This window comes from Phalacrocorax aristotelis, chromosome 15 (genome assembly GCF_949628215.1).
Source record: "Phalacrocorax aristotelis chromosome 15, bGulAri2.1, whole genome shotgun sequence".
Lineage (NCBI taxonomy): Eukaryota > Metazoa > Chordata > Aves > Suliformes > Phalacrocoracidae > Phalacrocorax > Phalacrocorax aristotelis.
This window is the reverse complement of record NC_134290.1, coordinates 10,368,014-10,392,343: the sequence shown is the minus strand read 5'-3', so window position 1 is coordinate 10,392,343 and position 24,330 is coordinate 10,368,014. Positions and strand designations below refer to the sequence as shown.

At 47.6% G+C, this 24,330-nt stretch overlaps 3 protein-coding genes across 4 annotated transcripts in view; 2 read left to right on the top strand and 1 right to left on the bottom strand.

Annotated features, from left to right (window-relative positions):
* Positions 1-5: 5 nt before the first annotated feature.
* On the top strand, positions 6-4,814 carry RILPL2 (Rab interacting lysosomal protein like 2). Its single transcript, XM_075110362.1, has 4 exons — positions 6-470; positions 1,384-1,535; positions 3,912-4,022; positions 4,511-4,814. The coding sequence occupies exons 1-4, from the start codon at positions 147-149 to the stop codon at positions 4,533-4,535; spliced, it is 612 nt and encodes a 203-aa protein (XP_074966463.1). The 5' UTR covers positions 6-146; the 3' UTR covers positions 4,536-4,814.
* Positions 4,815-6,670: 1,856 nt separating this feature from the next.
* On the bottom strand, positions 6,671-21,213 carry KMT5A (lysine methyltransferase 5A). The gene is given in 10 exon segments (XM_075110341.1): positions 6,671-8,880; positions 10,018-10,208; positions 11,405-11,464; positions 11,814-11,898; positions 12,695-12,911; positions 14,310-14,466; positions 16,566-16,660; positions 16,975-17,152; positions 17,154-17,324; positions 17,326-21,213. Coding segments are annotated over 10 exon segments (1,482 nt in total). The 5' UTR covers positions 17,443-21,213; the 3' UTR covers positions 6,671-8,669.
* A 660-nt stretch (positions 21,214-21,873) lies between these two features.
* The window catches only part of SBNO1 (strawberry notch homolog 1), a 33,101-nt gene continuing 30,644 nt past the window's right edge, over positions 21,874-24,330 (top strand). Inside the window, exon 1 of one of the 2 annotated variants that reach the window (XM_075110336.1) lies at positions 21,874-22,052. The gene's annotated coding sequence lies outside the window, so the exon portion shown is untranslated. Of the gene's footprint in view, positions 22,053-22,884; positions 23,017-24,330 lie in introns of those variants that run through there. The other variant, XM_075110337.1, reaches the window with a different exon arrangement.

The window sequence follows — 24,330 nt, the reverse complement described above, 5'->3', positions numbered from 1 at the left end:
CCTCAGGGGCAGGGCGGGAAGCGCCGGCGGGCCACGGCCTCCTCCATGGAAACGGCCGGGGGCGGGAGGGGTCGCTCCGCCCGCCGCAGCACCGCCCGGCCCGGCCTTCCCCCGGGGAAGGAAGCTAGCGGCGGGCCGCGCCGGGCATGCAGCAGGGCCGGGAAGAGGAGGAGGAGGAGGATGGCGGGCCGGAGCGGGCTCTGGAGAAGAGCCCCTTCCAGCTGACGACCGGGGATGTCTATGACATCTCCTCCGTGGTGGGCCGGGACCTGCTGCAGCTCAGCGCCGGGCCGCGGGTGCCCGCCGCCCTGGCCCGGCTGCAGTTCAGGATCGTGAGGGTGCTGGAGATGCTGGAAGCGCTGGTGAGCGAGAGCAGCCTCGCCGAGGAGCAGCTGCGGATGGAGCGGGACAGCCTGCGGCGGGAGCTGGAGGCGCTGCGGAGAGAGGGGTCCCGGGGGAGCGCCCAGCAGGTGGGTGCCAGGGCCGCGGGGTCAGCGCTGCGAGGTGGTGCGTGGGACTGAGGCCACTTCCCCAGCATAGGTCGTGGCTCATTCACTTGGCCGCATGCGGGCTGTGGAACCCACCCTAACACCAGATGGAGTGAAGGGTACTCTTGCTGCCATCGCCGTTCTCTTTTACTGCAGCAGAACGAATCTCAGAAACTTTGCTGCACATCTTTGTAGAAGGCCTTGAAGCCATTTCCAGAGCAGAGACCCTCAGGGTTGTTACAAGTCACAGTGCTGTGGATCCCTCACTTCTGTTTCACTCTAGCGATTAACCATGCTTTCAGCTCAGCGACGTGCTGTGCTGACAGAGGAGTTCAGACACACGCGGACAGATTCCCAGAGAGTACATATCCACTGTTGTACAGCTCTTACACAGCACTGTCCCCATAAAGGCAATTTGCCATTGATGCGAACGCTGAAGTTTTGTTACTCTGTGCAAAGTAAACTGACGTCTGTGACCAAAAAAGCCATTACTGCAAAGGTCTTAAATTAGGAAAGGAGAACTTGCTTCTCACCTCTCTCTGCCACAGAGTTTTGGTGTGACGTTAGACAGATTGCTCAGCCTTTCTCATCATCAGAAAAGCAGATAAAAGCTTATTGGTAAACTAGATTGCAAATTACCTGGGAATTCACTGCTCTTAGCTCTGTTCAGAGCCTGTCCAGTTGGGCCCTATCCTTGGCTGGGAAATACAGACACCAAGGGAATACAAATACAATATGAAAAACTATAATTAACTGCTTGGAAAAAAACAGGATTGTGATAACCTCACACTAGTTCTAAGAATTACTACATATTTATAAAATTCCGAGTTTTTACTCTATGAGTGCCCTGGTTTTGAAGGTTATAAGATCATGACGACCACCGTTTATTTTACAGCTCAGCCTTGGACCAGATAAAATGGTAATAGACCTCACAGATCCAAATCGGCCCCGGTTCACATTGCAGGAGCTGCGAGATGTATTGCAAGAGCGTAACCAGCTGAAAGCTCAGCTTCTCGTGGTGCAAGAGGAGCTACAGTGCTATAAGAGGTATATCGTGACATCAGCAAAGAACTAATAAGTATTATTTCTTGTCTGGGAGCTTACCAGATCAGAGTATTGCAGGCTTGAGCGCTAGGCAGGTACTGTCCAGACATATGAGAGACATCTGCACTCCTAAGAGCCTACAAATGAGCAAAGAAAAATGGGGGAATGATTAAGTCTCTATACAACATAATTTTAAAACTAAACTCCCTCTTATTCTGCACAGTTCGCAGCCTGTTCCCATAATTGTACTGCTGTAAGCCTACATATGGTTACTCGCACTCTACATATAGGCTGGGTTCTCAGGCACAGGAATTCATCTATGCAGTTGCAGAAGTTGCATGTGTACCGTTCTTGCCTAAAGCAACACTACACACCAAAGAACGTGGGGGTTTCCATCTCAGCTTTAGTCAAAGTTTCCTTCCTCCTCTGGCTTGCTGTCAGGAACACTGGCTTATCTACTGTTTCTTTGCTCCCACAGTGGGTATGGCATCAATCTAGAAAGCAGAATATTAAGCCCGTTTGTCATCATTCAAGATAAGTTGTGGGGTTTTTTAAGACTGCCAAGAGAGGGTTGTGTAAGGCACTTGAACTGTGCAGAACAAGTGCCTTCAGAGGAGGGTTTTGGTCTTTCTGGAAGGGACCAGCCTGGGACAATCAGTGTGAGCCAAAGGGTGGGATGCAGGAAGGGCCTTGTTCTTGGTGCTACAAATTCCTTCACCTCCAAGCCTGCTCTCCCCCAGCCTCTGCCCCTCATTATCAGGTTGATTATAAACTCTTTGGAGCAAGAAACTCCTTCTTAATCTAGACACAAAATGTCTGAGCACATTAGATTTCAGTTAAGATATCCCACCAACAACCCCACAGATAAGTAAGCCCGCCCTTTGCCTTGTCTGTAACAGGCAGGTTAAGCCAAGACGTTAAAGTTAAATCCAAGAAGTCAGTTTGCAGACTGCTCACAGCACTTAGCACAGCAAGGTACTGCGTCCCCAGCCTAGCTGCCTGCCTTCGTTGTGCAGCCATGGGAATGGCTTCTTGCTTTGATTTCCCAGCTGTGTTACACCACTTGTTACAGGCCAAGTTAAAAATTAACAGTGTGAATGTTTTCAATTTTTGAGTGATTTACATCACAGTGCTGTGCACCTAGAGAGTGGGGTCAAGGCTGCCTTTCAGTTGAAGTAGTTCTATGTGGTTCTCGCCTCGTACAGCATTACAGCTTAAGCCAAAAACCATCTTCCCTTTAAACAGTCACATAAAAGCCTAATTATAATTGTACAGCCATAAAGAGTAGTTGTGCAGAGGAAGAGGATAAATACGAGTGTATGTTCTCAAATGTCTTGTGTATTTTGGAAATAAGCTCTATGTAGCACAAGGTAACTGACATCCTCACAGAGAACAGCTTAAAATGACTGATGATGTTTGGGAATTGCATTTTAAATCATGATTTCTGAGTAGAAGTTATTGTGTGGATATTAGAGATCTGCAGTGTCACCAAACAGTTCATAGTCCCATTCCTCTAAGAGGAGAATCTGCCTCAGAATTATCACATGCCTGATGTCACACCAGTTTCTATATAGTCTCCTGTATTTTTATTTCCAAGGTCCAGACAAGTGTTGCTTAGGTACTTTCAGCCTTCAGCTACTGCAGTCACAAGCTTTGATCCACTCAGCTCTCAAGATAACTGAGGCCAGCTCAGGGCAGTAAATTGGCATGCTGTGAAAACATAGTGCAGTATGCAAGCTGGTAAAACCTAACCCAATTCCAAGCACAGGAAACATCTGGTAAAACCGAAGCTTTTGCCTAAAGTAGGCGGTTACAACCTTGTAGAACGTAGCAGCATAGAAGTAGGATGACAAAATCTACAGCTCAGGCAAAGACTTTCTTTTCTCCTCTATAGGATGGAAAGAGGAACAGCCACCTGGCCTTGCAGGGAAGCTGGGAATCTCCCATCTGTTCCCAGCTGTGTGGCATGAGCCTTCGTGGCTGTGTGGAAGGAGGGTACCTCAGATCCACCCATGCAGAAATTCACCATTTGTGTCTGCACCCTACTGTGGTGCAGATCTTTGTACTCTTGTATAAATCCAGTGTGTAATTACACTCCCCTTTCACTTCTGTCATGATTTGCTATTCTTCCTCTCTGGAGAAGTCAGCTTGTTACTTTTTCAGCATTCTCATTGAAGCATAGCCAAAGGAAAATTGCGTTGCAGTATTTAGGTTAAATAAGAGCAATTCGTTACAAGCAATAGGCCAGGCTGCCATCCCTGTCCTGTGAACTCACATTCACCCATGTCCAAGGCTGCCCAGCGGAGGGTTTAACATACACAGCAGTGCCATGCTACACACAAACCCACAAAAACTAAACAAAATCACTTCTTTTCCCAGTGGGATCATCTCACAGAGAAGGGACCAAACTGAAGGACTGGAAAAAGAAGCCAGTGGCCATAGCCCTGGCACGAGCAAGGACAGCGAAGAGAAGACAATCATCAAACGGCTGTAAGTTTGTCAGCATTTTTTTTGCAGAATATGAAAGAATATGGCATGCTTCATACTTAGCGAGTCCAGGGATGAATTTTGAACTTTGGCCAAATTGGCTGGATACTGTTTTCCAATCCTCTCCCTGTAAAATTAAAATGCGATACAGAAATCCTTTCCTGTGGAAAAAGCACTCCACGGGAAGGCAACCTCCACCCAGGCAAGCGGGGCGTCACTTTTTTCTAGGAAAAATAAGCATTTCAGAGGGAAACTATGCAATACTGGCTTCCCCCACTAGCACATTAAGACTCTGCTGTGGGAACACGCCAGCTGTCCCTGGAGGTTTGCTGACATTGTCTGAAGCAGCTGTATGCAGTACCCACAAGCTCAGTCTGCGTCCCTAAAGTTCTCGAAAATAGCAGAACACATTGCCACGGCCACCTCGCTGTGTGTTCCTTCTTTTCCAGTTGTATGTTATTGTTTCCTTTTTGTTGTCCTTTTATTTTTAGGTTCTCTTTTAAACATGGAAAATGAGCATCCTCGAGAACTTAACCACTTCTGTTCAGAAATGGCACTGATGAGAGCCTCAAAGGCATCAGGGGAGTCAACGATGGGAGGCAGCAGCATCACTCCTACTGTAGAGAATAAGCAATCTCATAAAAATTGGGTTGTATAATATTCTTTCAGAATAGATTTTACTTTGGTGTTTAAGAAACTGTTTACAACAGATGCTTTTTGTATTTCTTAGATACGAGCCAGACATTTCCCACACGTAGAGAATAAACGTTTATACGAAGGTGATTTTTATTCTTATTACGACAGCCTGTGATGATTTGTATATATTTACCCTCTCCACCTATCAAAATGCTCAGCCTAAATGACTTCGCAAGATGAAGATGTTTTTAAGAGACACGTGCCATTCACAAGAGCATTCATAAAGAAGCACTGGGAAAGAAGAATCCATGCAGATTGCAGTCCCCACTGCTCTTATGTGGAAAGTAATTATCTGACACCAAAACAGAACCACTTGAGGCAAACCCCAGCACTGCTTTTTGTTCTGTGCCTTTCTTTGCATTAGACAGGCAATACACAGGCAGCAGCAGCCTGTCACACCCCACCCCACCAAAGGAAGACACAGTTGGGCTCTGACAACAAAACCCCTGCACAGACACGAGTGGCCGTTTGGGGTTGAGATGAAAGCCGGTAGAGAAGAATGCAGCAAGGGAAGAAGAGCTGCTGCATGGTGCTCTGCCCACATGAAGGACTAATGTCTTTCCAGAGGTGCAGACATGCTCAAACTGGAACAAATGCACCAAACATTTCATTTCTGACAGCTAAAGGTCTCCTGTGGTAGACCGTTGAATTTTTCATAAGCTCTGTTCTTTCAGTCAGCTGTCACAAGCTGTGTATTAACCCAAGTAATGAGATTTATCACTGGTGGAAGCATATAGGGCAAGCAGAAGAATAGAAAGGAAGCTTGAAATATACCAATTAGGTTCCACATTTAGAGAAGAATTTCAACAGCGGAAAGTCTGAACAGACATAAAAGGAGCAGTGACAGGTATCAAACTGTGATCTTACTCGCTTCAGAAGTGAAAGCAGGCTCTGAAATCTTTTGATTCTCATACGCTAGCAACATAAAAATATAGAACACTTCACACATCTGCTCAGATGCACAATGCACAGCACAAGGCAGAACTGCATTTTCCTTTCAGAGAGAATGTGTTAGCAACTTTACATTAGAAAGGCAACATCAAAGATGTCCGACCTATGCAGGCTGGTTTAGCCGGGGTACAGAACTGCTAAAGATATTTTACCATCTTCGAAATATTAATGAGCTTTGCCCATGCCCCCACAATGTATTTTTGAGAGCATGGTAGCAGGGAAGGAAGTTACTGCATTTCCTTAGCAGAGGCTTTGTGTTTAGAGGAGAAAAAAAAAACCCAAACCAATCATGCATAAGCAACAGGCAGGACACACCTCTGGGCTGAAAAGGGATGTTTTAATGTGCTCTGAACTCCATCCTTTTCTGTGGTTTATCCAGGGATATATTTTCCAATCTCCTTTAAAAAGGGGAGGGGGAAATTATGCCCCAAAACACACTAATCACTCTACTAAGTATTAATGAAACAACTTCAGCTAATAAACCCACCTGCCACAGAGGCACAGAAGACTAACATAGCTCTAGGCCACTCCTTGCAGTTAGTTGAAGGAGACAATACTGAAAGCTGCAATCATTCTTTCCAGTTTACCATTTAAGATTTTTTTTTCTCTCAAGAACAAGATGGGAGCTCACCAGTTACAGTAGACAGGAGAGCACCTTAACCTTTTTGGGTTAGTCTCTTTCTGGAACCATCACAGCTGCGTCCCCTCTGGTGCACAGCTTCTCTCTCAAAAGGGGAGCCAACTCCTTGGCTATGGCTACAGAAGCAGCAGCTTCAGTCCTGTTGGAGCCACCCTGCTGCCTCCAGCAAAGCCCCAGGAGCCTGACAAAAGCAGTTTAGCTCCCAACCCAAGAGCATCTTTCCCTCTTAAGTGATTTACACCCTGTTAGAAGATTAAACCTTCCTTTATAGGCAGACAGATAAAAATCCAAATGGCATGTTTCTGTGAAAAGTGTTTTGATAGATATAGGATATATCAGTCCCTAGAAAAGTAAAGGATACATATGCAGTGCAACATCAGCTTTATTACCCTCTTCCAATGCAGTACTACTTGATTACCAGTTAAGCATTTCAGAGAAGACAATTTTCTTTTTATGTAAAATAAGGAGAGATCTTCCCCTTTCTTGTTTACAAAAGTGATGCTGAAGAACAGAGAGGTTTTAAGCTATTTGACCTGATAGAGAACAAGCGTTTAAATAAAAAAAAAAAAGCATTTTATTCCAATTTTGACTTAAGGGAAGTGCTCTAGTACGACAGGATACTGTACACACTGCTGGAGGCTGTTACTGAGACCAGAGAAAAATCAGTGCCAACTCAAGTCATCCAACGAAGCTTACCTGTAACTCAGTACAGGTAAGGTAACAGGTCTCCAGTTAATTCTTCAGAAATGGTGAAAACACACAGGCTGTCTTTGATGAGCTTGCCTTGTGTTAAGTGGTAAATAATATAGAGCATTTTATGGCTAATAATTTTCACAGCTTTCTTTCAAAATGCTAATGATCTGCAATGGAGACAGGTACTATAGCAGCCACTTCAATAATAAATATATTCTTTATTTTACAGAGACATTGTCTTCAAGTTTTTAATTTAAAAAATACATCGCTAAGCCACCTCTTGCTGCTGGAGCATACAACCAGGATGTTGTTGCTATTTGACCTATCACATAGGCAAGCACACAAGATTGTCCTAGAGGGCATTAGCTGGAACAGCAGCAGCCTTCAAGACATGAGGAACAGAAGACGTTCACAGAGCCACAGATCCCTTGCTGACATCTTCCAGCAGCAAGCGTGGCTGATGGCTCACAGCCATTTTCATCTACACACATGCCAAGCCTGCCTTGGCAAAAATTCCAACTGATAAGAATTCATCTTTAACATAAAGGACCTGCATTGTATTGCCCGCCTATATCACAGATTTGGTTCTCCAACAGTAACATGACAAACATCCGCAAGATGCTAAGCACTCCGCTCCCATGTAGACAGTGGGACCAGACCATGCTGGACAGACCTACAGGACCAGGCAATAAGGAATCTACTGTCTTCACTGCATGAACTCCATCATCACAGTTTGAAGCTGCACATGAAGATGACTCCTATTTTCAGAACCGCCATGCTCCACTTCAAGCGTTCACAGTAAATAAATAGCTTCTGATGTGGCTAATTAGCATAGGAAGGTAAAAAGATTTTTTGAGAGATTTTTCTTTTACTTCTTTAAAATCCTCTGGGAGACACCTCCACGAATCAGCCATCAACTATAAAAAGGTACCATCTTAAATTTTAGGAAAATATTTTATGTCAAACATTGATTCTCACTGTGAAGTTCTATCTTCACATATCCCAGTCTATCAAAACCCATCCTCATTTGGCTTGGAGTCATTTCTCTGAAGAAAGCAGCCAATTTGACCATCCATTTCCCTCAGCACCAGTGCATTTAAAGTTCATTGCCAACATGAGATACAACACTGGAAAAACTGGATCCCTACCACAAATTGTTTGAGAACAACAGTAGCATCCATCTTAGAGAAGCCTGTCAGCACTGAGTTGTATAAAGCAGTCTGACAACCAGTCAAGCCATTGGATGTACAAGGCAGAGTACAGGAGTACATCTGCTGTCATAAAGCTAATGCCAAGTTCATCAACCCGCAAAATGGAGTATGAGATTTCACTGCAAAAGCAGAAGCACAACCCCAGTGATTTTCTGTGCAAGTCTTTGCATGCTCAAGTGGCACTGGTCACTATGCAGAAGTATTAAAATTTTAGGGAGGGTTTCCTTTCGTGATATAGAAGTTTTGGCAATCTAAGATCAATTATTCAAGGCTGCCTGGAAAACTGCAATAGGTATTTAAATACTGCTAAGCAAAAAGGTAGTTTTTAAGGAGCTCAGAACACCATAAGCAGTCCACTAAGCAAGCTGAGGGAAGTGAGGACAGGGGAAAAAAAAAAGTCCACTGACTCCATGTAGAGCACTCAGTCCGAAAAAACCCAACCCAAACAAAGAAGATGAATTAGTGTTTCAGCCACGGATGAGCTTCAATGGATGCTTTGCTTCTGTCTCCATAGTCGTACAACAGTTCTTCACCTGCTTTAATGTCTCTGGAAGCTATCAGTATGAGATGAGGCACACCATCGATGTCATGAAGCTTTGTTTGACAATTGCCACATTTGCTGTGATTAATCAGTCTTCCCAGACGGTTTGTTTCTTTTGTAGCATCAACACTGAAAGAACAATAACAGAACACAGGATTGCTGCATATCACACATTCACGTTTGTGGACCAAAACCAAAGTGCAAATCAGGTAAAAAATGAGGAATCCACACAAGGCTTGAAAAATGAAGGAAAAACACATTACAGGATATTCATATGATTAAAACAGACAGCACAAAATATGGCAATGTAGGTAAACTAAAGCAATTCTGGGGGACTAAGTTAGCACAAAACCCAGAAAATGGAAAATTTTGCACTATGTTTTTGAGCTGCCTGTTTCCAAGCAGCTCTTAACTGTTCACAAGGAATAGCAGAATCCAGCTGTAGAACACCACCAGAAAGCCTTGATGCCTTAAATACCCTCCCCTAAGAAAGCTGTATCCAAGCGAAGTAGTATCCACCAAGTAAGCCAGCAAGAGTCTCTGCTCACACAGAAGGCTGAGAATGCCTAAATACCACATACCCAACTTACAGAGACCTGGATACTAAAGCTCTAGTGCCTCTCATTGCACAAAGAATTGTTCCGGCAGCTGTCATTATGGCATCCAGCCTCAAGTCACGCACTCACAATATAGGGTGCTTCAAGGAAATTAATATTCAGATTAAGTGACCCACACTCCAGTATCCAGTAACATCAGCCAAAGAGAAGAGGACATAGTCCAAGTAGTTGCTCCGAGAGAACTGAAGTTTGGGGCAAATGACACAGCAAAGACACAGATAAAGCATGCACACAGGGTGGGTGTCAGGTACCAGAGAAAGAAGGAGACCCAGTCAAAGACAGTTGAAGGAAAAGCTTCTCTTCCAGTGAGTTTGCCCATACTGCTTTTTAAACAAAATACTTTTAAAATTAACTACTTTTCCTGAGTTAGAAGCAAATAAATTTAGGCAGAAGTCCATGGCAGAGCCAGAAGCCTCATCCAAGCAAACAACTCTCCATATAGCTTGTGCTGTACTTCAGAGAATGGGGCTTTTGAGTCACCTACCATTCTTTTTAGCCTGAAGGTACAGGACCACAAAACAGTGCTCCAAAAAGATTTCCTAATTCATGGTTCCCATTAAAATATAATTTGCATGAAAACAAGAAAAGACTTAGCAGCATTCAAAGCCTCTGTCGCTCAACTATCACGCTTAAGGGAAGAGAAGCTTACCAGTACGTTTTGCTGAGGTACTGAAAATAGTACATATAGCAGCCTGTGGATGGATCTTGAGCATACACAGCTTCTCGCTTTTTAGCATCAGTGATCTCTATGAGATCCCCATGATATTCAACTACGAATTCTCCTCGATTGAAGTGTTTAGTAGCGATTACTCCTCTCCCTTTGCCATCGATGTAATCAATCTGTTGAGTGGAAAAGAAAATCAGCTGGGAAATTAAAAAGTATTTACATGATTGTAAATTTACATGATATGGTTTAGTGGTGGACTTGGCAGCGATAGGTTAGCGGTTGGACTCTATGATCTTAAGGGTCTTTTCCAACCTTAACGATTCTATGATTGCAGATATGCTGTTTACTAGGAAAAAAGTGACTTGTCATTAGAAAATGCCACAGCAGGGTATTTGTATGTATTGCAGACAAAGCCGTAGAGGCACAATGCACAGCATTGTGGAAGAAATACAGGATGAGTTTGGGAAACACCCTGTGAGTTACCAGGTATTTTGATACAAAGTCTTCTAATCAAAGAACTAAGAATTATTTTAATTAAACCATACATAGAGAAGAGTTATCTATTTTTTTACTTTTAGACTATCTATTTGCTGAGGCAATTAGCTTTTGCATTTAAGGGGCACCATCACCATTAGCACGCACAGGTTAAAAAGTTAGAGGAACATAAAGATCAATCACAGAAATAACATCACCCACCAGTATACATTATTCCTGCCCCCCCCCCGTAAATTGGACAACTTCAATAAAGTTCTCTTATCACTGTCATAGATGTGACAGCATTAACTACAGGCTGCTGCTTTTCAAGAATCACAGCTTTTCTGCACTTCCAGGAGCCATTTCTGCTTTAAATTCTAAAAGAGGCCATCAGTGTAACCCAAATGGTAAGCACTTGGTCCCAATAACTAGTACTTGCTAGCAGTGGGAAGAAACCCAGTGCAACCCATTATCCCAAGTACCATAACGAAGACCCACAGCAACTGGCTGTAAACAGGCTAAGAGAACTTCTTACGTACATACAGTATACATGGGTGTTACCTTTATAACATATGACAATTAAGATGCTATATCATACCCCATTTCTGGAAGCTAACCCAAGAAATTAGATATTAAAGGTACCAAGTGCATTTTCAGTAAAGACTGTAAAGGCCCCTCAATATTTATGACTAAGGCTGGACATACATATTCTTCAGAGCCAAATATTGCTCATCCAAAAGGAAAGACAGCGTGCTCCAGTTCTGTTACACTTCCATTTTACTGTGAGGAACTGCAGCAGTTCTGAGACTGAGTTCTGCTACTTTCTGCTTAAACAGATTATCAGCAAGATACTGTATAAACAGCACATGGCTACTCAGGCTGGTATTGCCATTACCTTCATTCCTTCTTCCTTCCCACTTGTAATTAGCTCATCTATTTTCCTCCTCTCCTCAGTCTGCAGGGGAAACAAGAACAAAACCACAGTATTGTTGATGGTTTTTTGTAGCTTATCCTATAGCTAAAAGGAAATTATTAGCCAGTGACACTCATTTTTTCCAAACCACCCCATATTCCTAGCAAAACTGAATGGTAAAGAGACAGATTTCTGCCCACCAAAATACATAAGCAGCTAGATTCTGCCCTAGAAGAACTGGATTAGCATTTTCAAATTTAACAGTATTTCCAGTGCACAATGCTATTTGTATCAGGCCAATGGAAACCATTTACAGATAGTTACACGCTTCCTCAAATGTTCTATTATCCAGCAACGTTACCAGTGATGTTATTTTAACAAGAAGCGCTACCTCCAATTCAGATTTGCTCTTCCTGGAACTTCTTCTAACTGGGTAATAATCTGTCACCTTACGATTTGGTGTTCTTCCTTGTGTTCTAAAGGATAAGAAAAATAGAGAATATACGTATTTCAGACTATTTGTGAAGTTACATATCTAGGACAGAGATATCTGCAAGAAATTTTTATTTTCGGCTTGGTATGTTGAAAGGTGATCAATATGAATCAGTGTTTCTTATCAGTCCTCTTCACTTCAAGCCAAAACCTTCATCCCCTTTTCTTCCCCACCCTATTTCCTTTACTGTAGCACTAATTCTCTAACAATGAGATGCCACTGGAAGCCACCTGAAGGTCACATTACAAGCCTGAAGCCCCTTGTGTGCCTGGCCAGAAGGCACTCAAAGTTAGGTCATGAAAACTGCTTGGCAAGGAATTCATTAATGTTAGGTCACATCACTCCAACATCATGTGAAAGAGTATCAGCTTAGCTGGGAAGCCTCCAACTGTAATTAATCTAATATTCTGTTTCTGACAAGACACATTCCCATTTCTCCACAGAAAAGCAGGTCTTAAAGGCTCATTAATTTTTTTTTCTATAGGTGATCAGCAAGTATTTCACTTGAGATAGTATACTAGCCTTGCTTTCAAGAGTTTTGTCCTCTGCAAGGCAGGTGCTATTTCGTATTTACAGACATATTATTCTTGAGAAAACAAAGAAGTCTCATTTAAGATTTGTTCCCCCAACATAACCATTTGCTTTAAAAAGGCAACAAAACAAGAGTATCATTAATTACAGGTCTGACTGTAGTTCCTGAAGGAGAAACGCAGATCAAAGCCTCCTGGTGCAAAACGACACACAGAAGAAAAGCTTTTACAGTTTCAGAAATCACTTACTTTCTCCTTGGTCCACGTTTTGCTTTAACCATCTTTTTCTGAGCTGGCTTTGCATTGGCCTCATCAGCACAACCTGAAGGCAGAGGCGTCTTTTGGGTTTCTACAGTTTCTTGGTTTTGATCAGAGGAGGGCACCGAAGTATTGCACCCACTTTCTTTATCTTTCTGGTCTTCTAGTTTCATAGCACCTTCAGTTATATTGCCACCATTCTTTTTTTCTGGTGACAGGAAAATAAAGTAAGGCTCTGAACTTAGGATCATCTATACCAGAGTGCTTTAAATGAATTCCAATGGTTTCTAGTCCACGTTCCTAGTCTGTCAAACAGGAGAAGGAGGAAGGGAATGATACAATCTCTTTCTGCTAGAACCCAGGTAGGCTGTTACTCAGCTTTTGCCTACTCATTGCTACAGTGCACATACTGCAGAGGGAGGGGTGAGCAGGGAAAGGGTAAAACCGAGTCCAAGTACTTTGTCATGTTAGGTTTGCAAACGACAAGCTTCCAAACCTGAACAGGCAGCACCTTCAATGCAGCGTCTGAAACATCTGCAGAGTTTGCACCTGGCATACTAAATTATCAAGCTGCCGAAAACAAACGTTTTCTTGGCTGCATGCATCCCACCTTGATATGACCACATCCTCCTCCTCAGCCAACCGATTTAGAGCTAGGTAAGCATGGCTTAAAGCTGAATAAAGTTTTTATCTAAAGCAAATCACCAGGTTTAACAGTCCTATCTGCTGAAACAGATGCTTCAGTCTCACTGGAGAAATGAAGCACAGCTGCAAGGCCACAACAGTGGGACAAGCTAAAACCATCTTCACTTTCTTGTCAAAACTGAAGAGCTAAATGAGGAGCTAAAGGCACTATGTCTCCAGAAAATCTGACACTCCCTGTGTTGAGTGGCACTTAAAATACCTGCTTGCTAGAAGTGTTTGTATCAAAATGTTTTGACAAATCACCAAAGTTATTAACTGCACCTTTAAACACAAGCCAGCTTTCCCCTCACACCACCTCCATTAAGTTATGGAACATTCCCATTTCTAGTCACTGCAATGAAGCATCTAGGAAGCCTGGCACTCAGCATCCACCATCTGTGCTCCTCCTCCTCACTGCCTTTATTTCATCCTAAACCTCAAAGAATTGTTTCTTCTTCTACCAGTACCTCTACCTCATACCTGATTTGACTTTTAATTGCCTTTACATATATTAGCATAAAGTAGTCAAATTATAGAATAAACCAGTTTTAGGTAATAAAACAGAAAAAAAATTAGATAAACTGCCAAACACTGACCTGAAGAATCAGAGTAGCAATGGAATTGCAGGGAGATTAGGGCATATTGACAATGCACGCATTAGCTTTTTCTGTCCAGAGAGACAATACAAACATAGCCAAAGAAGAGAGGCAGAATTGCCTGGTAAACCTGTGACCTAAGTTTTGAAAAGAATAAGGACACCCGCATCTTTGTAGAGCCCCAATTTGCCAATAGAGTTGTAGGACTAGCAAAGCAGCTGGGCTGGGGGAGCTGCCTGACCTTCTTGACTGTGTATTAAAAGTTCTCAGACTGGGGGTGGGGGGAGCACATTTAATGAGCCAAGCAGTCCAAAGATCAATCTTACCATCTCCTTTCCTGTAGGTTTCCTTTAGTGTTTTGCCCTGACATTTCACCTCGTGATACATGACAGAGTTTTCCTCTTGAAGCGGAGGGCGAGCACCAGGAGTTTTGTTAGGATTCAGGTAGCTGCAGATTTTGGATTGACCAATAAACGCATTCTCCTAAAACAGACCCACACAGAAATCAGTACATCACAGAGATGCCAGGTACATCAGGTTGGTACCCACAACACACTACAAAGACCAGGGCTGACAGCTGACTGCACTAATGCAAATTACACTGCTTTAATACATCATCCTGGCTGTTCTTGCTATTTCTAATAAGTGAAAACATAACAGTGCTGAACACTCAGAGAACCTTACTGATGCAAGCTGCTCTCAGTCCAAAAGGACTTTCATATGTAATGTGGCAGGATGGGGTAGTCATAACTAACTCCAGCTTCCACCCTATGCTTCACTGTATGAACTCTGGTACTAAAAGAAAACCAAAAAACAGCCTCCTGAGGAGCTCAGGGAAGGCATCCTCAAAGAGCGCAAGCCAAAAAAAAAATACAACACAGCAAAAATCACCCAAGCCTAGAACATAACTCTCACGGCCACAGAGGTGTGAGCTTACCCAAACACTCTCATGAGGTGTCAAATGTTACTGCAGTTCATTATATGGTCTACTGTGCAACACAGGAGACAGGAATCAGTTTTGCAGAGTCTACCTTGAGTGACACCTCTCAGTGAGGTCCAGGAGATAAACAATGCTATCTTTTCATTTTGTGATATATAACAGACTAAGTGTCAAAGTTGTTCATGGCAAAAGAAATGTTGATGAATCTACACAAAGCACTTACGCCCAGCCAGGAAAATGGTAAAACCCTCTGGCATGGTCAAACACCACAGAGATCAGGGTTTGTACACTGCCTTGCGCTTGGAGAGCGTCAAAGGTGAGCAGTAGCAAATTTCGCAAAGTTTAGCAGAGTCGTGCCGCCTTTGCTTTTCCCATATCCTGCCTCCTCACAAAGTTTGACTACACAGTGTATGGATTTCAACTGTAATCTCAATGTCTTGACAAGCAGATGCAACTTGGCCAGAACGAGTTTGTCTTGGCTAGTTTTTGACTCAACTGAAAGCAATTTTCAGGCATCTCAGCCAGTTAAAACAAAAACATGCATCTATTTTTTTCTTTAGAAAAACACACAAAGGTTCCCATTAGTTAAAAAAATAGCTCAAATATAGCTGAGTAAACAAATACTCCAGTATACATAGTCACACAAACACTAAAAAAAATAAAGCACACAATAGAATACATAGGATAATTTTAATAATTAGCACAGTCATGAATAACAAGCTTTACGTGTACATAGTTCACACACAAAATAAGACCAGTTAAGCCCTCAAATCTCAGTCCACAAACTTTAGTAAAGATTAAGACTGCAGTAGAACAGCCTGAGAAAAAGCAAGTCAGACACCCCCTGAACGCCAATATTTCCTAAACACCTATCAAAGACAAGGCTCACTTATTTAAAACAAAACGGGGCTTTTAAGGATTAAATACTATGAAAACACTCCATTTTGACAACTGCAAGCAGGAAGCCCTGCACTGCAAACTTCTCAAGATTAGCAAAGAGTTTAAACGTGGGCATTTCCGGAGAAAGCGAGAAGCAGTGAACTGCAGCGGTCCACCTGCCAGCAGAGCCTTCTGGCTTTCAATACACCATTAACAGGAAACGAACTATTTTTCCAGCGTAGCTTCCTCCCCTCATTCCCAGCTCCCTGCCTGCTGCGCTCTTGGCGCTACCGAGACGCAGCTGCCACGTCTTTGTCTGTGCCAGGCTTAAGACCCTCGGGAGCGGAGGTTTTCTCAGCAGAGCACAGCACTTGAAGAGCTGGGGAGGGCCTCTGGGATTTGATGCGATAGCCACAATTATTTCAACGCGAAGTGACGAACAACCTCCGGCCAGTCGCCTGCAGCAGAACTACAGGACGGGGAAGATGGCTCGGGGGGGATTGCCGAGCCCGGGGCCTGGCTGCTCGCTGACAGCCGCGGCAGCGCCCCGCGCTCGCAGGGCGGCTGTGCGGCAGGGCACGGGGGAAACACGGCAAGAGTCCGACTTCACTCAAAGATTTCTGAACGATTCGGGAAGCCCCAGGTGCGGGCGCCCGGGCCCACAGGGCACCCCGGGGCAGCCCGCCCACCGGCTCGCTCGCACCGCGGGGAGAAGCGGACGGTGCAGCAGACCCCGGGAGCCGCCCGCCCCGCCCGTGCTTACCCCGCCGGCCCGGGGGCGGCCGGGGCCCTTCCTCTCGGCGTTCTCGGGGCTCGCCTCCTCCGCGCCGCCCACCCTGGCCTTGGGCATGTTCTTCCCTAGGAGCAAGGGGGGAAGATGGGCGCCTGATCCATGTCCGGCGCGGCCGCCCGCGGTCATCGCCCGGCCGCTACGGCCTGCGCCATGTTTAAAGGGCTGGATGCAGCAGGGCGAGCCGTGGCGGCCCAGCCCCTTCTCGGCGAGCTGCGCACACCGCGCGGGGGAGGAGTCCCGCCGGCCCCGGCACCCCGCGCCTCCCGGGAGGAGCCTCCGCGCCGCGAAGATGCCCCGCGCCGCCCGGTCCCCGCCCTGCGCGACAGCCCCGCCGCGCCCCGGCCCCGCTCCGCTCCTCCCCGCCGCCGCCCCCGCGCACCTTTAGCCATGGCGGCGGCGGCGGCGCGGCCCGGCGCCCTGGAGCCCCCCGCTGCCGGGTTGCCCCGACCGTCCCCGAAGAGCTCCCTCCCCGAAACCAACCGCTCCGCAGGGAGACGCCGCGCTCCCTTCCGCAACCCCATTGGTTCAACCGTGTGCCGATAACCGCTTCCACACCCCCCGATTGGCGTGCAGAGCCGCACCCCGCCCTCTCCCCTTCACACGGAGATTGCCGCAGGTCCCGCGAACAGTGTTTAAATGAGAGTTCCCTGAGCACTGATTGGTCCGTGCGAAGGGCAACCGGCGTTCTGATTGGCGGCCCGGGAAGGAACGCCCTTCCGCGGCCGGGCCCCGCCACGTGGGTAGGGCGCCCCGCCGGGAGCGGGTCCCCTCCGGGCGGGCACCGGGGCGGGGGGACGACGGCGGGACGTATTCCCCACCGCCGTCCGGTGTGGGGGTGGGTCGGCATCGCCCTGTGCGGTCCTGGCGCCGCCCTCCGCAGAGCAGGCGAATCTCTGTCCGGCCTCCGCCGCCACAGGCGCGCACAGGCCGTGCCGCTGCACCGCGGGGACCCGGGGCACCCCGAATCCTAGCGGGGCTGCAAGGCTCTGCTGGGTTATTAGACCGCCTGATGCAATGTCCCTGCCTGAAATTTAAAGTCTGTTAATACCATCCTCAAAGCTTGCCCGGAGAACAGGTCGTACTCAAGTGTTTCACTAGAGCACCAAAGCCCTTCATGCGCATCCCCCTTCCAGTAACAGGGCAGCAAAACCACAGCGAAGCCACAGACCCCTCACCAGAGAAGCTCCAACAGCCGCCAGCATGGATGCCCTCGTCAGGAGCTCACGACAGGCCTAGCCCGTGCACTTCAAAATCAGGGAAGTACAACTGCAAAGGTGAGAGCAGCACCGAGGCCAGAGGCTGCGCAGGCCGAGGGACGCTGAACAGTTCCTCACTGTCAGCAGACATCACCATGGAAGTCAGGAGGTCACCGCGTAGGGCCCCTGTAGTGCTCCACGTGAAGAAGAACAATTATACTAAGCAACAGCCTGCAACTAGCCTTTCTTCCTGTCAGCCCCTTTAACACCTGTCTAACAGCGCCCTGTGCGTGCTTGGAATGTGGGTCTGCGCATTGTGAGGGATGGCTTCCCACTGAAGGCTTATATGCAGCCACAGGCCACTGCTTATCTCTCAGGCATTCCTACAGCAACATAATCTGCCAGTTCAGGATGGTGATACAACTGAAAACCATCCTTGTCCTTAAGAACAACAGAAAGAAAAAAACCCACAGCTTCAGCAAGAAGCGCCCGGAAGGGATGGCCTCATCTTCCCGGGCTGTCCTGAAGACAGAAGTGCAGTGTCACTACAGAGGAGACATGGTGTTTCAGTCTACTACCCCCACGTTGTGATAGCTCTCTGCATAAACAAGCACTTTGAGAAAAGGCAAAAGGCACCAGCTCCGCACTCTCACTGTGATTTCTTGCCTCTGTGCCCTAACAAGCCATACATATGCATTTCACGGAAAGGCAACCAGAGTGCACGAGGTGCTCCCCTGTAAACTCCAGCAGGCACAAGGCTGACATCAGCCGGGCATCATGCCGATGAGCTCCTCCATCACAGCAGGTACAACAAGCTCTGTGGAAGAGCACCAGAGCCCTTGGCAGACACTGGTGTGATTTTTCCACCCCAGTTCACACTGTTCTTTGCACATCGCTAGGATGTGACTGGAAAAAAACTCTTCATAAATTACTAATGATTACTTCCTTCTTGCAGTAATTGAGGAGCACTGTTCCTAATGTCCTGGGAAAGCGCTGGAAACACCTTTACTGTGGTTTTGCTCCGCTTTTGGGGGTTGGATATTTTTAACATTAATTTCATATATGTCTGTTAAACAAAGCACCCGAGTTTGCAGCGGAGCCGCGCGGGCCGCCACTAGAGGGCAAAGCAAGCCAAGTAATTCTCTTCCCTAGGGCGACAAAGAAAACAATGTCATCTCTCACTGGCCCCGCCTACCAGCACGGCGGGATCACGGTGCGAATTAGCAGAATATGCTGGCTTCCCTCGGGGAGTTACGGCCAAACGCACGCACCGAGGGGAAGTTAAAATACTATCACACACAAAGCTACAGCCCCAAAGAGGACGCGTCTGTCTGCAACCACCCGTGACGGTGGCGCAGAATACACAGCGCGTGGGAAGGTGCGGCCGAGTGCTCGTGCTCCCGAGGGGGCAGCTTGGCTCCCGCTGGCACCGGCTTTAAAACCCAGTGACCTACATATCATCTCCCGCGGTACTGTAAGGGCAGCTCAGGAGAGCGCCTTTTTCACCCAGAAATGTGAAATTGTTTGGGGGAGGGAAGACATATTAATGAGCAAAGTGTTGGGATTTGCTCAGGGAGGAAAGAAAATCTTCAGAGTAAATACCTTCAGTCTAAATTAACACTTGACCCAGTTAAAAAAAAAAAAAAAGCTTTGAATTCAAAAGTTCAATTTCTTTCAAATATACCAACAAGACACACTTGCGAAATATTTCCACCTGGGAGCAAGTTCTTGCTGTAGTTCTCACTCACGCGGTACCTGTCATATTTGCAAATAAATAAATATAACAACATTTACACAAATTTCTTGTTCACAAGATGAAATCCTGACAATTTGTGCTTCAGCCCTCAACCAACAATTTGGCCAAGCCCTGTACCCCTCCATTAGAAAGCAAGTAAAAACAACACCATAACGGTAACTTATAATGTTACATTAAGCAATATTATTTTATAAAGACATACAGCAAAATGCCAGTAGGTGCTAACTACGTTTCAAAGATTATAAAATATAATTGCATTCGGAATAGTATCTACCAATGATAAAAGAGCATCTCTGACACAAAAGTGCATTCAGTGAGATCCTTATGTTACATGCAAAAATCTGGGGAAACAGCGTTCTGCAGATAATTCCGCGTGTGCTAATTTCACGCCGGTCAGAAGAATCATTGCCATCGGTGGGATCACTCACCTCTCCCAGTCGAGGATGATCATAAATTCTGCTCGCAGGCCTGACAGCTATCGTTTCGACTTAAGGCATCAAAAACATCACTTTCGTGTCATGATTGTAGGGAGCTGCTTAGGTGCATTTAACATTAGCTACACCACACGTGAACTGCACTTCATTGTGCCTTCATTGGAAGCGCGTAGTGGGCAATCATCAAGATCTGAGCTGCCATTTAAATTGTTCTTCTCATCTCCAGCCAGACTTCTGTCATCTTTTTCTCCATTTAGCATCTGAAGCGTCACTGATTAATCCGAATTACTTAAGTCAGTTTAATTAACGTTGCTTTTGTCTTTAAATAGTTTAGCCTACATCTGTCTAATCCTTTATCGGTTATTTTAATCCTTGTTAAATTCATCTAATGGTAAGTAAACATGTATAAAATTAAATGTGCAGTACTGAACACATTTTAAGCAGACTTAATGACCGCCCACACTTTTTTAATGTCTGCTTCAACTTTAACAAGAGTTCTTAAAAATTTTCCTATTCTTACACAGCTGGGAAAACATTTCAACTGAAGACCATCTCCTTTTGCAATAATCTGCCAGAGGCCCTTGAGTGCTGAAGGGATCTCTCCAAGTGTAAGAACTACCATGACTAGTCATCAGGTTTTCAAGCATAGTCAGCTCTTTACAGCAGAAAACCTCACATTAGCAGTTTGCAGGATATTTGTGAGGGAAAAACTCATGTGCCACAGGTGTGACATGCCAGGCTGGTCAGCAGCAGGAACGGCCCTCCGCACATCACTGCCCTGTCACCCCTCATTCTCCCAGGGGAGTCCTGGAAGCTCCTGTGAAGGCAACGCCGGAGCCGCGAGACTATGAGGCCACGGACCGCGGCCGCACACATCTCCAGGACGAGGTAGCACTGACCCCGCCCGAGCACTCGGGGCCCTACAAAGCCACCTCAGCGTGCTCACACAGGGAGGCGCCCGGGCCCAGCTCCACAGGAACACCCGTGCAAACCGCAGCGGGATGGAAGCGAGGGGCCGCCTGAAGGGAAGCGCCTTTACCAGCGGGAGTACGAGCGGGAGGGGGCGGAAAGCTGAGACAAGGTAATTTCTCCTCAGGCCGCAGCCCCCGGAGGCCAAACACCGCGCCCAGCCAAGCTCAGCTAAGCTAAACTAAACTAAGCTAAGCTAAGCTCAGCCCAGCCCAGCCCAGCCCAGCCCCACTCCCAACCGCCGCCGGCGCCGCCGCCTCACACAGCTACGCAACACGCATGCGCACGAAGACGTCCCACACCCACCCCCCTCCGCGGGGACCGAAGCCGCGCCTGCGCAGTGGCCGCGCCTAGCGTCACGGCTGCGGCGCCCCCGCCTCGGGCCCCCTTCTTTCCCCCCCGCCCGACGCCTCGAGGAGAGCCAGGTCTCGCGACACCGCTGGATCTCGCGAGAACACCGCCTCTCGCGTCCTCGCGGCAGCGCCATTTTGGAAGGGCCGGGATCACGTGACCGCTTGCAGCCGTTCGCCTCCGCCTTCCCCTCCCCCACCCACCGGGAACCGGGCCCAGGCCACCCATCTCGACTCCGGTCGCCGCCCTCGGGATGCGCCCACCCGCGGGGACGTCGCTTTTTGAGGACGCTGGAGATCCCGGGTTTTTTCTTTTGGGTTTTTTTTGGGAGCTTGCCGGCTTCCCCTGCCGTCGAGACCGGGAGGGACGAGGAGCGCCATGTCACGTGACGGGGGGCGCCGGGAGCGGTGGCGGCGGCGGCGACAGGGGTGGGGGGGATGGGCGCGAGACAGCGGCGGCGGCCGGCCACATGACTAGAGGCCAAGGGGGGGGGGCGGGTCACGTGGCGCGGAGCGCGCGCCAGCGGCGGGCGGCGGCCGGTGTCACGTGGGGAGGGCGCGGCGCGTCGGGCGGGGGGGAGGTGCGGCGGCGGTCACGTGGTGCGGCGCGGCGGGCGGCCCCAGCCCCCCTCCCCTCCCCCTCCCTGTGAGAGGGGAGGGAGGGCAAAGATGGCGGCCGTGAGTTAGAAAGCGGCGGGGCCAGTGGCGGAGACTTCCAGGACCGGCCGCGGAAGGACCGAGAGCGTGAGAGAGTGAGTCCTGCTCCACCCTTTCACCCAGCCGTGGGCCCGCTTGGCCGCCTCGGGGCGCTCTGTGGCCGGTGGGGCCCGCCGCGGCGCCCCTGGGGGTCCCCTCCCCTCAGTCCCCACCGCCGCGCACCGGGCGGTGCGGCCAGCCGCGGGGGTTGTCCGAGGGAAGAGGCCGTCGTTGCGGCGGCGAGGTTCGTCTCTCCCTCAGCCCGGGGCGGGCTGCGCTGGCCGTCCCCGCCGGGGGTCCCCGGTGAGGCGGGGGCGGCGCGGCGTGCGGGGGAGGGCGCCGCCGCCTCGGCAGAGCTGCCGCTGGCCCCAGGAGTCGGGCAAACTTTGTGCTGGAGGGCGCGCGGGGGCGGAGGGGCCGGCGGTGGAGCCCCTGGCTCCGGGGAAGGGGTTGGGGAGCGGCTGGCGGGGGCGGCGGTGGGGCCGGCCGCCTTCCCACCTCCGTGCTCGGGCAAAATGGCACCGGGACGGCGGTGTCCGCTAGCCGGGCCCGCGCCCCTCGCCTTTATGCGCTCTTTCCGCGGCTGGGTTAATTGTTAGGGTTTGAAATGGAGCCGCTCCGGTGAAACGAGGTGGTGGGGGGAGTGTGTGGGGGGGTGATTTATGGTGCTTGAGTGGCTTCGGAGGCCGCCGTGAGGCGCGACCTTCCGCCCTGCCCCGGGGCCCTTCTGCTGTTGGAGGGGTCTTTAAAGGGATGAAGGGCTGAAAACAAAAAGTCGCGCATGGGACACAATTACGCAGCCAATTCTCGCCCAACCCGGAAGTTTATGTCGGGAACACGTGTTGGCGGGGCCGGTGGCGGGGCTAGGAAGCAGGGACCCCCTCGTGGGGCCCCACCCGGTGGGGCCCTGCAGCTCCCGGGCGGTGGGCGGGGGGGGGGGGGACCGAGCCCTGCAGCGACTGACCCGGCCCCAAAGTCTGGAGACTCCCAAGGAGCGCACCTCAAACAGAGGTTGCTAGGGTGAGTAATTGGTTAACATAAAAATGCCCCGACGGTCTGAAGGGGAAGAGGCCTTGTGGGTTTTTCTTGTATCTTTTTTTTTGTTTTTTTGCTTGTTTCATTATTATTTTTAGCCGACCAGGTTCCACGCTGCGTTTGAGGGTACAAATTAGAACTCTTGTGCTTTTTACTAGCTACTCATAGGCATGTTTGATACCTGTTAAAGATGAGGCCGATTGTTTAAACGCTTTTTAAAAAAAGGAAGAATTGACATATTAAATAACTTTAGATTATGTTGTTTGTTCATGCTAAATTTTTTTTCCTTGCTCTAGAGTTAAGAATTCAGTGATAGACTGTTTGGCTTTAGAGTGCACAGGTTGTCTCTGGATTAAAATGTTCTAAGTACATACATGAACGTTTTGCAAACTTTTTTTTCCCACCCTAAATTGAAAAACTCCATGATGTAAAGAATTTACTATGGCAGAAGTTGTGTAACAGCATGGGATTTTGATTTTTTTTTTCTATTTTCCTTACCAGTGTGATATGGTAGGTTTGAATGCAATCTTAGTCTTTAAAAATAAAATGTGGGCAGTTTGTCTTGTTGTCCAGACAAGTTCTTTGGTGTCAAAACTGGCTGATAGCTACTCTAAAAGCCCTTGAAGTAGGTAGCGGATATGGCTAGTGCACTTCTTGTGCCTTGAGATACACCTAGAACTGACAGCCAGGCCAAAACTAAGGAAGGGTTCAATGCTCAGATACTGTTCTTAACTCTTCCGGGTTTTTACTCCTTAAAACTTTCACTACTGGCTAAATTATCATCTCCAACCAGTTAGTGCGAAAGCTGATTTATGCTAAATCATTGCATTGTTTAACAACTTCGGAATTTCATATTTTTAGGCTGTGTATCCTGAATACTGTAAATTTCATAAAACAGTCATGATAGAACTTTGAGGCAGAGTTGAATCCCACAGTATCCTGAACTGTACCTCAAGTCATTACAAGCTTTGACTCTAGAGAGGTAACCAGCATTTGAAAAACTGCTGTGCTTTTTACAGATAGGAATCATTTTCACAAAAATCAAAAGTAAATTTTGTACATTTAGATGCAATGTTAACTATTAGTCTTAAGGTTAAAGCATGTAAGGATGAGCAAGTTCAGTAATTAGTGTTTTACTCTTTGATTGGGTGGTGACTTGGAAAGGACCAGAAGGGATTAGCTGGTTGGGTTTTTTCTTTTGTTGTTACCCAGGTTGCCTTCTGGAGCCAAAAGCTGTGAGATGGGCGGCTCTGGATGCTGATGTCGTCTGGATGGGTCACCTGGGTTACCCATCTGGAT

Excerpts from the sequence above, each read along its gene's own strand:
- RILPL2 (XM_075110362.1), top strand. The coding sequence starts at position 147 with ATGCAGCAGGGCCGGGAAGAGGAGGAGGAGGAGGATGGCGGGCCGGAG. Across the intron at positions 471-1,383 it reads CCCGGGGGAGCGCCCAGCAG|CTCAGCCTTGGACCAGATAA; the intron begins GTGGGTGCCAGG and ends TTTATTTTACAG. Across the intron at positions 1,536-3,911 it reads GAGCTACAGTGCTATAAGAG|TGGGATCATCTCACAGAGAA; the intron begins GTATATCGTGAC and ends TTCTTTTCCCAG.